General features: G+C 42.2%; 1 protein-coding gene across 1 annotated transcript in view; it reads right to left on the bottom strand.

Moving 5' to 3' along the window:
* Positions 1-556: 556 nt before the first annotated feature.
* The window catches only part of LOC307253751 (A-type voltage-gated potassium channel KCND3-like), a gene marked incomplete at both ends in the record, with an annotated part of 97,797 nt that continues 84,295 nt past the window's right edge, over positions 557-14,058 (bottom strand). The window contains 5 exons of the mRNA XM_080031908.1: positions 557-728; positions 1,965-2,224; positions 3,883-3,972; positions 4,257-4,289; positions 7,282-7,383. Coding sequence (XP_079888034.1) covers positions 557-728; positions 1,965-2,224; positions 3,883-3,972; positions 4,257-4,289; positions 7,282-7,383 — 657 coding nt within the window. The remainder of the gene's footprint in view (positions 729-1,964; positions 2,225-3,882; positions 3,973-4,256; positions 4,290-7,281; positions 7,384-14,058) is intronic.

The following is a 14,058-nucleotide window of genomic DNA, read 5'->3' as shown; positions in this document are numbered from 1 at the left end:
AGTGGAACGTAATCACACAACCAAAGAATAAACAGGCAGGGTTTAAAACAAAATAACTTTGGATAATGTAGGCCTATTGTTTTTCTCCTTCTTTCCTTCTATCTCCTGCAAAAACAAACAAACGAAAAAGAAAAACCTAAAGGCCAAACTGAAGCGGAAAACACAAAGAAAAGGTACATTGTGCACAGTGACACATAACTTACTCAAGGAACTCATATCCAATACTTGGGGAGGCACACGCTCTCCCCACTCCTCTTTGTCATTAAACGACCCCACCACTCTCTCACACGCACACTCGCATCCACGCACACATGCATGCCAACCACTAACATGAATATACTGTATCTAAAAGCCGTCCTGCATCTCCGTAAAGGGAGTCCCATGTCGTTACAGTACATGGCCAGCAGAGGGCGGGCTCCACCATGGCGCCAGACTAGGACTCTAAAATGCCTTCTCCTCCAATGATCATCCCCCAGTGCTCCTCCGTCCGTCAGTCTGTCTCCGTGAGTCTTTTATCTGTCTTTTCTGTGGTGTGATGCGCCTGCACTCTTAGTCTTCACAGTGCCGACACCTTGACAACGTTCTGGTAGTGGTGGGCGGGCATGTGGGCGTCGCCCTCCGGAGTCGTCACTGGCGGCGTAGGAATGCTGATGATCGCCGTGGTGATCTGGCTGCTCTGGCAGTTCAGGGATGCTGGTTCGTCCACGCGCATATTCAGACTGGATCGGCTTTAGGGAAGGAAGGGAGAGAGAGAGAGAGAGAGAGAGAGAGAGAGAGAGAGAGAGAGAGAGAGAGAGAGAGAGAGAGAGAGAGAAAGAAGGCTTAGGATAGTTTGTCTGTATGGAAACATTTTTGATAAATGTTAGTCCAGAGCTTTAGGGACCAGGGTTTCTGACTTAAAGGCTACTGGTTCATGTTCCGCTATCAAGAGGGACATTGTTTTGGAGGTTTGTCTGTAACCCCCCCCCTTCTCCCCTCCAACAAAAAGTTTGACCGATTTTAAACTGAACAAACGACCCTGGAAAAACCTGTCTTTAAGTAGTAGTTTGAATGGCTTTTACGGAGATGAACAAAAATTCATGCTGCTCTGCATCTGCTGGGTGTGTGAGTGTGCAGTCTAATAGGATTGAGCTGCAAGTAATATTCTACTTATCGATTATTTGAAATTAATCAGTAAATGCTTTCACAACCAATATTTCAAGACAAATTCAAGCAAAAACACCATAAATCAGTGGTTAAAGATCCCCAGCTGTGTAGCTTATATGACAGTAAACTGAAAGTCCTTGGGTTTCGGATCATTGGCTGAATAAAACAAGCAATTTGAATAGGCCTACAACTCCTTGAGCTTGGGGAACTTCTTAAAAGGGCATTTTCATACAATTTTGAACAGCCATACACAATCATTGTGCAATACTTTGTGAGAGGGACCTATTAAGATTCAAGGATGAATGATTCTGCTAATGTTGTGGAGACAATCTGAAAGTAAATTAGCACTTGGTTTTCAGTCGTCATTACTAACACGACGGCTAATTAGGCTAATGTCGAAAGCCCTTTTTATTGTCACTGCTCGCCAGTGTTGCTCTGATAGCGAATCTAGTTACGAATGACTTGGTAACATGTTGCACAACCAGAGCAGAGCAGGACAAGCAAAAACAGAGTTTGAATTTATTTGACCAAAGGGAGAAAAAGTGGATCAGCGGATAGATAGATAATAGCCATCTTTTCTTTGTGGCTTCTGAATACTAAAAAATTATTTGTGATTTGTAGAATATCAGTATCATATTCCAAAATCTCTCTCTCTCTCTCTCTCTCTCTCTCTCTCTCTCTCTCTCTCTCTTCATGAGGCAGGCTGGGAGGAAACAAGCTCACTTAAGTAAAAGTAAACAACAATTGTAAAATTGGATCCCTGCACAATACGTGACAGTCATATTAAAACACAAGTTGAAGGACATTCTTGTGCTCACCTGGTGCTGAGGTGCTGTATGTGGATGGTGCTGAGCTCCTGCAAGCCTTGTTGGTGTGTGTGCGTGTGTGTCAAAGGCTGCAGGTGTGCCAGCCCACTGGCGTTGGCTAAAGGGGTGTGCTGCTTCTTGCTCCGGCGGGTGCAGCACGTGCCCGTCAGGCCCTCGTGGCTGGAGAGGGACGGGCTTCGTGACTGGTAAGTCTGCAGCCCCGGATCCAGGTAGCTCTGCTGGTAATACTGCTCATCCACAAACTCATGGTTCTACCGAGAGAGAGAGAGAGAGAGAGAGAGAGAGAGAGAGAGAGAGAGAGAGAGAGAGAGAGAGAGAGAGAGAGAGAGAGAGAGAGAGAGAGAGAGAGAGAGAGAGAGAGAGTCATAAAAAAGAAAAGTGACATTTCCAACATTTATATTTATGACCTTGTACTGTGTATGGCTTGATATAGCCTGTCATTTTCTGCTTCATAGCCTGGGTCAATTCAAACTCCTCAGAGAATGTGTGATTCTTTTTTTCTTCTTAAATCTAGGTGAGTGTGCCTCTGGGGGTTAGCTAAGAACCAATTTTCCATAGTCATTTTCATAAAGCTGTAGGGTGGTAGGATGACCTAGAGGTAAGGTGGCCAACCAGTAACAATTATTTGAAGGGTGTTATTTGTAAAAACTGGTGGTGGCTAGTATTACATGTACGGTGTCCACCATCTGTACCATTGTGTCCTTGAGCAAGGCATTTAACCCCGAAATGCTCAAGGGGCGTCGTACTATGGCTGACCCTGAGCTCTGACACCCTCCAAAGTGTGGTTGGTGACGGCATTTGCGAAGAACGGATTTCGATGTACCTTGTGTAAATTGACAAATAAAGAAACTAAATATAAAGATACTAAAAATAAAGATCACTTGACTACTGCTATGCGAAAGGGTAGTAATGAACCTACAGGGAATTATCACCTGACTCTGCAGTTCCTGTCAGCTGTTTTGGACTCCTTGTTTTGGGTTTTGGCAACCTTACAGTTTAGGTTTTCTCTCATCGCCATTGTTTTCAGCTGCTCCAAAACATCTCCAATCTAGCTTACCTGCCCAGCTCCAAACAGCAGACAGACATTGTTACCTGGCAAACCGGTATTTTATCTCCTTAAAAGTTGACATGACAGTGTTGTGTTTACGACTGTCCTTGTTAAAATGTAAAAGGTGGTAAAAATGAAATTTCAGGTTTGACCTTGAGCCATGCGGACATTCCTTTGTTTTTTTTTGTTTCCATTTTAACCTGCAATTTTTATTTTATTTGCTTCTTTTATTCGCTTTTAAATGTTTTATAATGTGTTTTATGTATTCTAATCTTGCCCCTGTAAAGCACTTTGAGTGGCCTTGTGTCTGAATTGTGCTATATAAATAAACTTGCCTTGCCTTTCCTTGGTCTATTTTCGCAAATTGACAAGGTGAAAAATTTGACTTTGGGTGTGTTTGTGTTGGGTGTGTGTGTGTGTGTGTTTGCAGCAGTACATGCTATATTCTTTCATTTGCCAAAGCCCTGACTTGTGCTAGGCTGAGACGGGCAGTGCGTTTGTGTCGCACAGACAGGCAGACAAGAGTGCACTGTAAGGGAAATGCAGTGTTAGTGGACATTACGCACCAGTGAAACTGCACATACACGTACAAATACAGCAGATCTATACACATTAAGCGCGGATGTCACCTAATGAGCAGAGATAAATGTATGGATGACTGCTCAATATGGTCTTCACTGCAATAACTAATTCATATTTTAAAATGTATACACTTTAAATCATTTTTGAGTGATTCTGTAAAAATACTGTGTACATTGTTTTCATTTATCATTAATAGAGATATGATTGAGATTTGTTTGTGTGTATTTGTGTTTGCATATGTGTCTGTGTGTGTGTGTGTGTGTGTGTATGTTGACTCACAGTTGTTTTCTCCAGACAGTGCAGCAGGTGGTGGTGCTGGCTCTCCAATAGAGAGGTACACTTGCTTAACTGCTGCTCCTCCTCGGTGGAATTCTATAACACACACACACACACACACACACACACACACACACACACACACACACACACACACACACACACACACACACACACACACACACACACACACACACACACACACACACACACACACACACACACACACACACACACACACACACACACACACACACACACACACACACACACACACACACACACACACACACAATGAGCACTATGCGAAAAAAATTCTCTTTTAGGGAGACACTCATCAGATGTGGGAGGTGCGTGGCCGGCTGCGGTCTGAGTACCTGATCTGAAAGGTTCATCTTGTACGGAAGTTGCTTCGGTTGTAGAGGGAGACAAAAAGGAGAACAGACATGTAGAGTTTTACTAGTTTTTATGGTTCAGCACCATGAAGAGACACCCATCGGGACTGCTGCGCTCATGCCAGTCACACACAATGGAATATTAACAACAACTATCCTGACCCTAAGAGACATGTCTGCTAGTATCACTGGAACCAGTGCATTGATCTGTGCTGGAAGTTTTTTTTTGTGCGCAACTCCTTGAAGATAGCTATGCATAACATTTTAGCGAAACATTTCCATAGTGACCTTTTGCCTCCAGCGCTGTTATCGTAAAGACTGGCTACAGGCAAAACCGTTAATGACGTGTTTTCCATTATTCATAATTTTTTATTTAACTCGACCAGTTAATGTCTGTATGTTTTGTGTGTGAAGCTACTTTTGTGCGGTAGTGAGGTAAGTTACAGAAAAAGTGGAGGGTTGGGGATCATCTGAGAAAGTAAAGAAAGCAGCAAAAGCCACCTCTCATTATTCATATTCAGTAGTTCATTTGCATACATTTGAAAGCTCATATGATTGGGTTGTTTTATTAGTATGATAAATCATTTGACTGTCGTAGGAAACACTTTACAGATCCAACACAAGATACAAAAAATTAAACATAAACTAAATTAATATAAGGCCCTAATATCATAACATTCTGTTCTATGGCTGCTTTGAGTGCACTTTGTGTCTCAGGTTATATTTGAAAAGAGATTGTATTTGTATCAAGCAAAATATTTGCAAACCGTTTTAAAATGTAATATCATTATACATCTAACTTCAAAGTAGGGTTTTGGGAAGAGCAAATAAACAGCAACACAGATTAGTCTGCATTACTGTAATACATATTGGCCTAGCTTGAGTCTGGGAAGATGTGCCTTCAGTATATTGCAGAATCCCATCATTGTTCTTGTCAGAACGAAGCGTTGCAGTGTTTCGCATCAACAGACTTGCAATGAGTTGCATCAGTCTTTACCAGCAGAAACTGTAGTTGAGATGTTTATGAAAAAAACAAAGCTAGGGAATACCGCCCTGATCCTGCATGGTCCGCAGCCCCGCCGAAAGGCAAGTAAAATGCCATGTTTGGAAGATTTGTAGTAGCAATTTTCTGTTTGTTAAACGGGTGGCTGGCGCTGTAAGCACACGCTTCTTTGCTGAGAGGGTGCATTTCTTCGCTGATGACTCGGTTTGCCTAGACCGCTCACCTAAGTGCACGCTTCTTATCTGTGCCTAACACAGCAGTAAAACGCAGGTGTTTAGGCCGAGTTATTTCTTTTTCCCCTCAATACATGCGAGCGCTTGCCCATATCAGCAGTCTGTCTGGAGGCGGCTATTGCTCACCACCCAGGTGGTCACCATACTGTAGAGATTAGAAACAGCTTGATCTGCCGGGCGATAAAACACTCTGCGTCGCTCTGAATGGTGCTCAACGTGTTGCTATTAAATAGTGGCTTTAGAATTATACTGTAAAGTTGGACAACAATCAACCTTTCATTGAGCAGGCATTCATCCTCAAATGAGCCATTGACTTTTGACATAAGCAACTGTTGATAAAGTCCAAACTTAAGGTGCCTAACAAAATGTATTAAACAAATATCCAAATAACTGTGTCTTTATAAGTATATAAAAAGTATTGAAATAATGACAAGGTTGTGCAGATACAATGACAAAAAGGAGAGGAAAAAAGTATTCACATTGTGGTTTTCATGATAAACACTACTATTCCACCGCTCACCTATCTTTGCGTGAATACATCTTTGCTAAAGTGTCTTCCAAAAGTGGTAACTTATTTAACTATAAAGCTGTCCTTGGTTTTCTTACTGTAATGAAGCAATGTGCACTCGCCCGTGAATACAATCTTTAATAAAACCTTCATAGGGATTAAGTGCTATAAACAATGTAGTGTCCTTGTTTTTATGGATCTTCTGCAACCATTGTAATTCCTATCAGTACCAATATTCTCTAGTAACAGTTTTTCTTAACACAGTTATGTGAAGCAAAAAAAACATTTCATAAGGCAATTTTTTCAATTCAGTATATACTGTGCAGGCAATATTTACTAAAGGCCGTTTGCTTGCAATGAAGATGAATGGAAATGTAACCACATATAAATACAACACTGCAGACCTTGCAGTATATTGCCATTTTAAGATACCACAGTTTATAAAATGCATTATTCCGTGCTAGTTTAAAGGTGCACTATGTTACTTTGGATGTGTCAGCGAATTGTACATTTTCTAAGGTATATTCTCATAACCGAATAAACAAACTTTCCTCACGGGAAAAATGGATCCCTGGAACACTGTTTGAAGTTAAAAAGCTACCTGAAAAGTAACTTTTTCACTATTGTTGTTTACTGCAGCAGGGCCCACAGTTTTCTTTACAAGCATATTCTAGTCTTACGTTTGGTTCCAGGTGCCTCAAAATAATTTAGTTTTGATTCATGATGATAGAATAATTGAAGACTAATAATTACATGTAGAGAAAATTATGTTTTGTAAACTAACTGCTCATGAAATGTAAACAAATCCCCTCCCCTGAAACCGCATATTGCACCTTTAAGGACAAACACTGGTGCCGTTTAGATTCCGTCCTCACCATTGCTGTTGAAGAGAAAGAGAGCTTGAGAGACATAAAGACAGAGAGGGAGAGGCAAGAAGAAGCACTTGTTTTTGTTTTGGCACTGTGTCAGCCCCGGGCCACTATAGTGCTTGTGAACCGCAAAACATTTTGGTGAGCCAGGGAACATCCTTGAGTTGTGTTTACATTTCCTGCTGCATTGCCTGGAGCATGTTCCTCAGATAGGCAGCTGGGCAGCTGGGCGCAGACGATGCTCACATTAGAAGGGCCGCTTCTCGAAATGAGAGTGCAAGTTAGCAGAATTACAGACATATCATATGCGGTTGGGTAATCCGGAGGAAAAACTACAATGAGACCACAAGGGACGCATAGTGGTGTCTGGAGGGTTCAGAGGCCACAGACTTACCGTGAACTCCAGGGCTTCGTTGAACAGGCCGTTGCGCTTGCTGTGGAGGAAGGCATTGGAGGTTCCTGTCTTGGATATTCGTATCCTGGCCAAGCGGGCTTTCTGCAAAGAGCAAAGAGATCACAGAAACCACCTGTTAGTCAGTGCCCACCATACCACATCCTATGTCAGAATGATTGGGTATCATCCTCCTGACACATCCCACTCATTTGAGCTACAGTACTGTCACACACTTGATATCTTAGTCGCGATCCTATAGATCAAACCAAACATGCACTACTAAAGCATTCACTCTGATTCCCTTTGATACTTATGAAAGATTTATGGTGACTACGCCATCACACATTCCTTGAGTCGAAAATCCTTTAGAGAGGCAGTAGCAGGAGTAGAGTGAAGCGAAATCCGTTGTGAATTAAGCTGTGAAGTGTCATTCTGTATTTAAATATCGGATTCTATTTATTTGGGCTATTTTGGTGCCGCTATTTTGGCAGTTGTGTTAAGCAAAAAAAAAAAAATCAAGGAAGCGCACAGACCCAAAATGCTTTACATCATTAGTGACGGTTTAAGTGCCTCTTTATTTACAGACCCGTACAGCATGGTTAGTGCACAGTCCAGTCTCTTTTTTCTCTCGCCCTGCCTTTCTTTTTTCGCACGCCTTTTAATTTCCTGCGAGGCATTCAGCGACAGAGATTAACAAGAAGAAGAGAAAGAATACAAGTAAGGAAAGAAACACAGCCTAATGAACGTGTGTGAAAACATGTTTGTGTGCTCATGAGTATTCACAAGCTTGTGGTGGGTGTCAATCTATCTCTCAGATACCAGAACTACCGCTTTTACAGGAGAGTGTAATCTGAGTCACTCATTTCTCAAAGGCCAGACATTTTCCCATCAATGTCCAGTGTTAGGTTGTCAGGCTAGGCACAGCTACAAAGTGTGTGTGTGTTTCTGTTGCTTTGCCTTCTGCATTTAACAATAGAATAAGGGATTCATGGGTGGAAGGATAATGTGAGCTGTGTAAATGATGAGCAGACAGAGAGCTTGTTTAGTAGGGGGGCCCATGCACCGCTGGGGGGTTAATTGAGTGTGCATATGTGTGTTTGCATATCTCCATGTGTGATTAGGCATGCACGCCTTGTCTGTATAGCTGCATTTCCACACATATACATCCGAGCCACACAGAGTACCAGCAGAATTACCTGCCTCCTACCAAGAAAGAGTATGCTAATGTATGGTAATTTAAGATTATCCCCTCACTTGAGTTTCATTTAAAACATGCTAATGTTTGTTGACCTGCAGGTAGCTCACACTGTGATTTAGTAATCTAAAGGGAGGCAGGGGAGATGAACAGAAATGCATGTAAACCCACGCATGCACAACAGCCTATCTCTACTGTAGCACAAACCAAACTCCCTTAAAAAATTGTTTTCTCCTGTTCACCTGCATCTTTAACTTTTTGTCTCTCTTACCCTTTATGCCCTCACACTGGAACACCTATGTATATTTTTTGCTGGCACAGCATTACCCACAGGCCCTTTGGGATAACCCGCCTTTATGTTCTGTCATTTGGCTCAGCCAATGGGATTGTCTAACTGGGGTCAACATGCAAACAGAAGCCTATGAACATGACAATGGTTGCCATGTAGCACAGGGCTATGGAGGAGATTTTAAGAAGAACATGTCACGCAAGGGTGAATGTACTTCTGTAGTTCTCTGACACATTCCCGGGGCCGGTGGGACCCAAAAGCTTGTGTCTAAATCTGTGCTGCGAGGCAAAAACACAGCGCGACAGATTGAGCCTAAAATGCTGCTGAAGCATCATTGAGAGTACACAGGAGTGAGGGAACTTTCATAAACAGCTACATAAGCACAGCGTACCTTGTGCAAGGTTACATTGCCAAACAGTGTATCGGCTGCACATTCTTTCATATGAGAGACACATACAGTCCGACGACAAGATAACAATTTTCCCAACTGGAACACTTTTTCCCCTCACTTAGAATATACTTTGGGTCATAGATTCAAAGAAAGCTGCCATTTAACATATGATTCACCACTAGGATTTTTTTTTACATAATTAAATACACTTTCAATTCAATTTTGCCTGTGATTGCTCTAAAGCCCTGTACATTCAAATATAAGTATGATTACCATTTGTATACTAATGAGGGTCTAATTAATACATGGACAGCAAATTCGGTCCCATACAAATATTATGGTTTCCTTAAAGTTTAATTGAAATTATGTTTACATATCCTTTTTTGGCGTGCAGGCAAAAATAATGCCACTTAATAATAAAACGTATTTTTAATATTAGTTTTTAATATCAAAAGGTAAAATATCAGAAATTCTCCTTTTTGTCTGGTTGCAGGAGTGTGTCATTGTGTGTTTGATTGACAGCAACTGGCAGGCTGAGCCGTGGCAGGGAAGTGAAAAAAAAGAGAGAGAGTGTTTTTACTGTAGCTTACAAGCATTAAGTAAGTGTGATGTTAGCAGTGGTATTAAAGAGTAACTACCGCACCAGCATCTAAACAGACCTTAAGTGATATTTGTAGTTGTGTTTAGACATGCCGTTTTATACGTTAACACAATGTCATTTAGCAGAACAGATATGTACGTTGTAGTACAGAGTAAAAAAATGAAAATGTCATTTCAGTTGGGCTTTAAAGCAAACAACATGGAAAAATAGTAACATAAAAAAAACTAAAAAAACTGTAACACCTCACCATTAATCAATTGGCGGAGAGATGCTCAATATCAATGCTCAATATAGGACAGATGTTTTCACACACCCGAGGGCAAATCAACTTTTTTGTTCCCTTCTTCCCGTCACAGAGCAATGGTTTTAGAATCAATCACACTTTAAGGATTATAGCTGTAGGATGTAAGCCAGCACAAATGCTTCATTTTAACAGTACTTGCCGCCAGCTGAGGGATCTAAACTGGCATATCCTCAATATCAAAAAAACACTACTCAGCTCCCACTCCAAACTCTGCTGAATTGCCAGGAAGTTTTGTTAGAAGATTAGTGGAAGTAAAAGTAAATTAAAACTGCAAGCAGTGATGACCGGGCCCTCGCACCTCCGTGCTGCTCGCCGTCCTGGCGACCGCGTGAGAGAACGCGCCGCGGTCTCCTCCTCTTCGGGGCGCGCGGCACAGCGACAGCTACGGTTAAGGAGTTATGGCCAATTTGTGGATAGCCCCGCCCCTGTGGCGCCCCCTATGGGTTAATCGCGATAAGCATCGAGGGACATGCTACCGCATGACTTCTGCACACACCCAGCAAGTATGATGATGATAGGACCTACGGTTAAGGAGTTATGGCCAACGTGTTACTAAGCCCCGCCCCTGTGGCGCCCCCTATGGGTAAGCCTCGACAAGCTTAGAGGGCCACGCTACTACATGTCTTCTGCACGTATCCTGCAAGTTTCATGATGATAGGACCTATGGTCAATGAGTTATGGCCAACGTGTTATCAAGCCCCGCCCCTGCGTAAACATTTTAGTCACTGGCGGCCATGTCTTTGAAGCTATCCTACTAATATTTTTCGGAGACGTGCATCATAGTCCCCCGGGGCTTCGTGAGACATTTGGTGTTGATAGAGTAAAACTTGAAAAAGTTGTGGATAAAACCCTGTTTTTCAGTTTATGCTAATTAGCCGCAAGTATTTCCAGGTTGACTCTTATGGTCCAAGAGGCTTTTTCGTAGAGCACCTTAAAATACACCTGTGTGAGAAATTTCAAGTCAATCGGACTTACGGTGTGCGGGGCGCGGCCTCTCGAACTTTCTTCAGTCGGGGCTTAACAGCGCCCCCTAGCGGAAATTAAAAAAAAATTCCTCGGAGCGAAATTGTAGAGCACCATGAGCTGTACATGTGCAATCAATATCAAGTCAATCGGAGTCGGGTGACTTTTGTGGCGCCCCCTATGGGTTAATCGCGATAAGCTTTGAGGGACATGCAACCACATGACTTCTGCACATACCCAGCAAGTTTGATGATGATAGGACCTATGGTTAAGGAGTTATGGCCAATTTGTGGATAGGCCCCGCCCCTGTGGCGCCCCCTATGGGTTAATCGCGATAAGCTTCGAAGGGACATGCTACCACATGACTACTGCACATACCCAGCAAGTTTGATGATGATAGGACCTATGGTTAAGGAGTTATGGCCAACGTGTTAATAAGCCCCGCCCCTATTCACATATTTCACATTTAAAGACTTCCTGTTGATTTTGGGGCGGGGCTTCAAGAGGCTTTTTTGTGGGGCCTGCAAAGATATATTTGGGTTTGAAATTTGGTGCAGCTAGGTATAACACAGCCTGAGTTATGATGAATTAAAGTTTCATGAGGTGCGTATTTACGCGAACTTTGACCCCCAATAGATCACTGGTACTATGGAATTGTAGAAATCTTTTCGCAATTTACCATCGGGCAAGCGTTTTGAGTATTTGAGAAGTGGTTCGACGTTCCTGGTGTAAAAACTCTGGGACCAGTTCGTCAAAATGCGAAATTATGGTTTTGGCGATTTTAGGCGCTAATTCCAACATGGCCGACTTCCTGTTGATTTTGGCTAATGACATACAATCGCATTTAGGTGCGCCTTGGGCAATTACATGTTGTCCGGAAATTTCAGGCTTCTAGCCCAATTTTTGAGCATGCATTTCCTGAAAAACTGTTTTTGGCCATAGGGGGCGCTATTTTTGAGATCAAATCCTGAACCACTGATACATTGCAATTTTTTGCAGGTCTGATGGGTACGCAAAGTTTTTCAAGTTATGCATGAATGGAAGGGGGTGAAAAGTGCCAAAAATGACTACAAATAAGAATAATAATAATAATAATAAAAAGAATAAAAATCCTAGCGGTTTCAATAGGGCTTCGCACCGGTCGGTGCTCGGGCCCTAAAAAGAAAAATCATGGCACCTTAGGAGTTGCAGCTTTGCTAGACTGCCTATACAGGATGTGGCTTAAGTGAAAAGTGGATCAATTGAGCTATAAACCAGACTATGTTCTGCCTCAGGCCCACTTTAGAACCATACATGAAGAAGGGACCATCTGATGAAGTAAGATATCCCCCATATACCCACACACAAATTCACACACACGCTGCCACACATCTTAAGAGTTGCTTTTATGCATTGTGACATTTCTGCCACAGGGATATACAGAGGATCAGTTACTTCCTCTGAGCTAAGTTGTCTTACGATACCGCACGCACGCACGCACGCACGGACACACACACACACACACACACACACACACACACACACACACACACACACACACACACACACACACACACACACACACACACACACACACACACACACACACACACACACACACACACACACACACACACACACACACACACACACACACACAATGACAAAAACAAGAGAGAAAATCCATCAGGAGTTGGAGGAAACCAGCAGGAAACCCTGGACAATTTTAATAATTTATTCAGTGGAGGTCCTCAGACAGCTTAACCTGGGACTAACACCGCTCAAGAGTCAAAATACATTTGCTAAGCCTGGATTACCTCCTCCTTTAAGAGGAAAGTCCAGCTCTGTACTGCAAGCTGCTGTGACTTTTTTCCCGACTCTTGACCCGCCAACGGCGAAGTCCAGAGTCAACATAACTCCATCACTTTTGGTCTGCCTCTGACGACTTTATTGATTGTCTAGAAGTCATCCCCACCTTTTGACTTCAATCTTCTGAGGGAGGGCCTGGAAACAACACTTAGAAGATTTAGAGCAAAGGCAGTGAGAGTATACGAGGAAGGGACAAAGGGAGGGAGGAATATGTGTTTTTGTTTTGTTTTTGCCACGTCAGCCCCAGGCCAATATAATTCTCACATACTGAAACTAACAGTAATTTTACTATTCACCAAGTTTGAGTTTCCAACCAGAAAATAAAAAATCCAGTCAAGGTATGGAAAAAGCAAAGGGCAGAACAGATAATAAGTTAATTTTCACAAATTTGGTAACAATGATGGGATACAAACAATGACAGAAATGTATAGATTATCAGACTTATGATTAACTGTTAAGAAAAACATTGCTTTGCTGTTTATCTTTACATGGTACGGCTGCATATTGTCTTTGTGATACCCTAGTTCATGGGTAGCTATACAAATTCTGAAAATAACACCAAAAGTTTTTTGAAATGCTGGAATTCATTTATGAACATGTTATCCAAGAGTAAAAAGAAACAATATTAAACTTTGGATCTTCCATGGCCTGCTGTTGGAAGTCAGTAGACAAATACGTAGAAAATTCCCCACTGTCAACAGTTGTATTTTGATACTTTAGAACAATAATAACAGCAAATCAGTCCACAATGTGTTGACAGAGCATGAAGTTAAGATTCTAAACAAAACTTTATTTATTTTTATATTGTATTTAGGCATTTTAGGCCTAAAATGTTCAAGGGGCTATTCCACTGCACTGTATGAATATGGATGTTATGAGCTATCGGTTACCTGACATGTGTCACTCCGGGAAAGGGAACAGGAAACTACCCTTACCGAAGGGAAGAGACTATTGTATGTTAACACTCTTAACGGACTTGTAGGGACAGTAGATTGGAGTGAATTGAATTAACTTGTGAATGCATATATGTCTTGTTATTTGTTGTATGCATTGTTGTCTGACTGTTAAAATAAAAAGTGAGTTAAGGGGGCGCCCTTAGCTCAGTTGGTAGGGTGTCCCCCCCATGGGCCTCGGCCAGCAGCGGACCCGTGTTCGATTCCAGCCCGTGGTCGTTCTCTGCATGTCA

This window comes from Ammodytes marinus, assembly GCF_949987685.1.
Source record: "Ammodytes marinus genome assembly, chromosome: 7".
NCBI classification, from domain to species: domain Eukaryota; kingdom Metazoa; phylum Chordata; class Actinopteri; order Uranoscopiformes; family Ammodytidae; genus Ammodytes; species Ammodytes marinus.
This window is presented reverse-complemented; position numbering and strand designations above follow the sequence as displayed.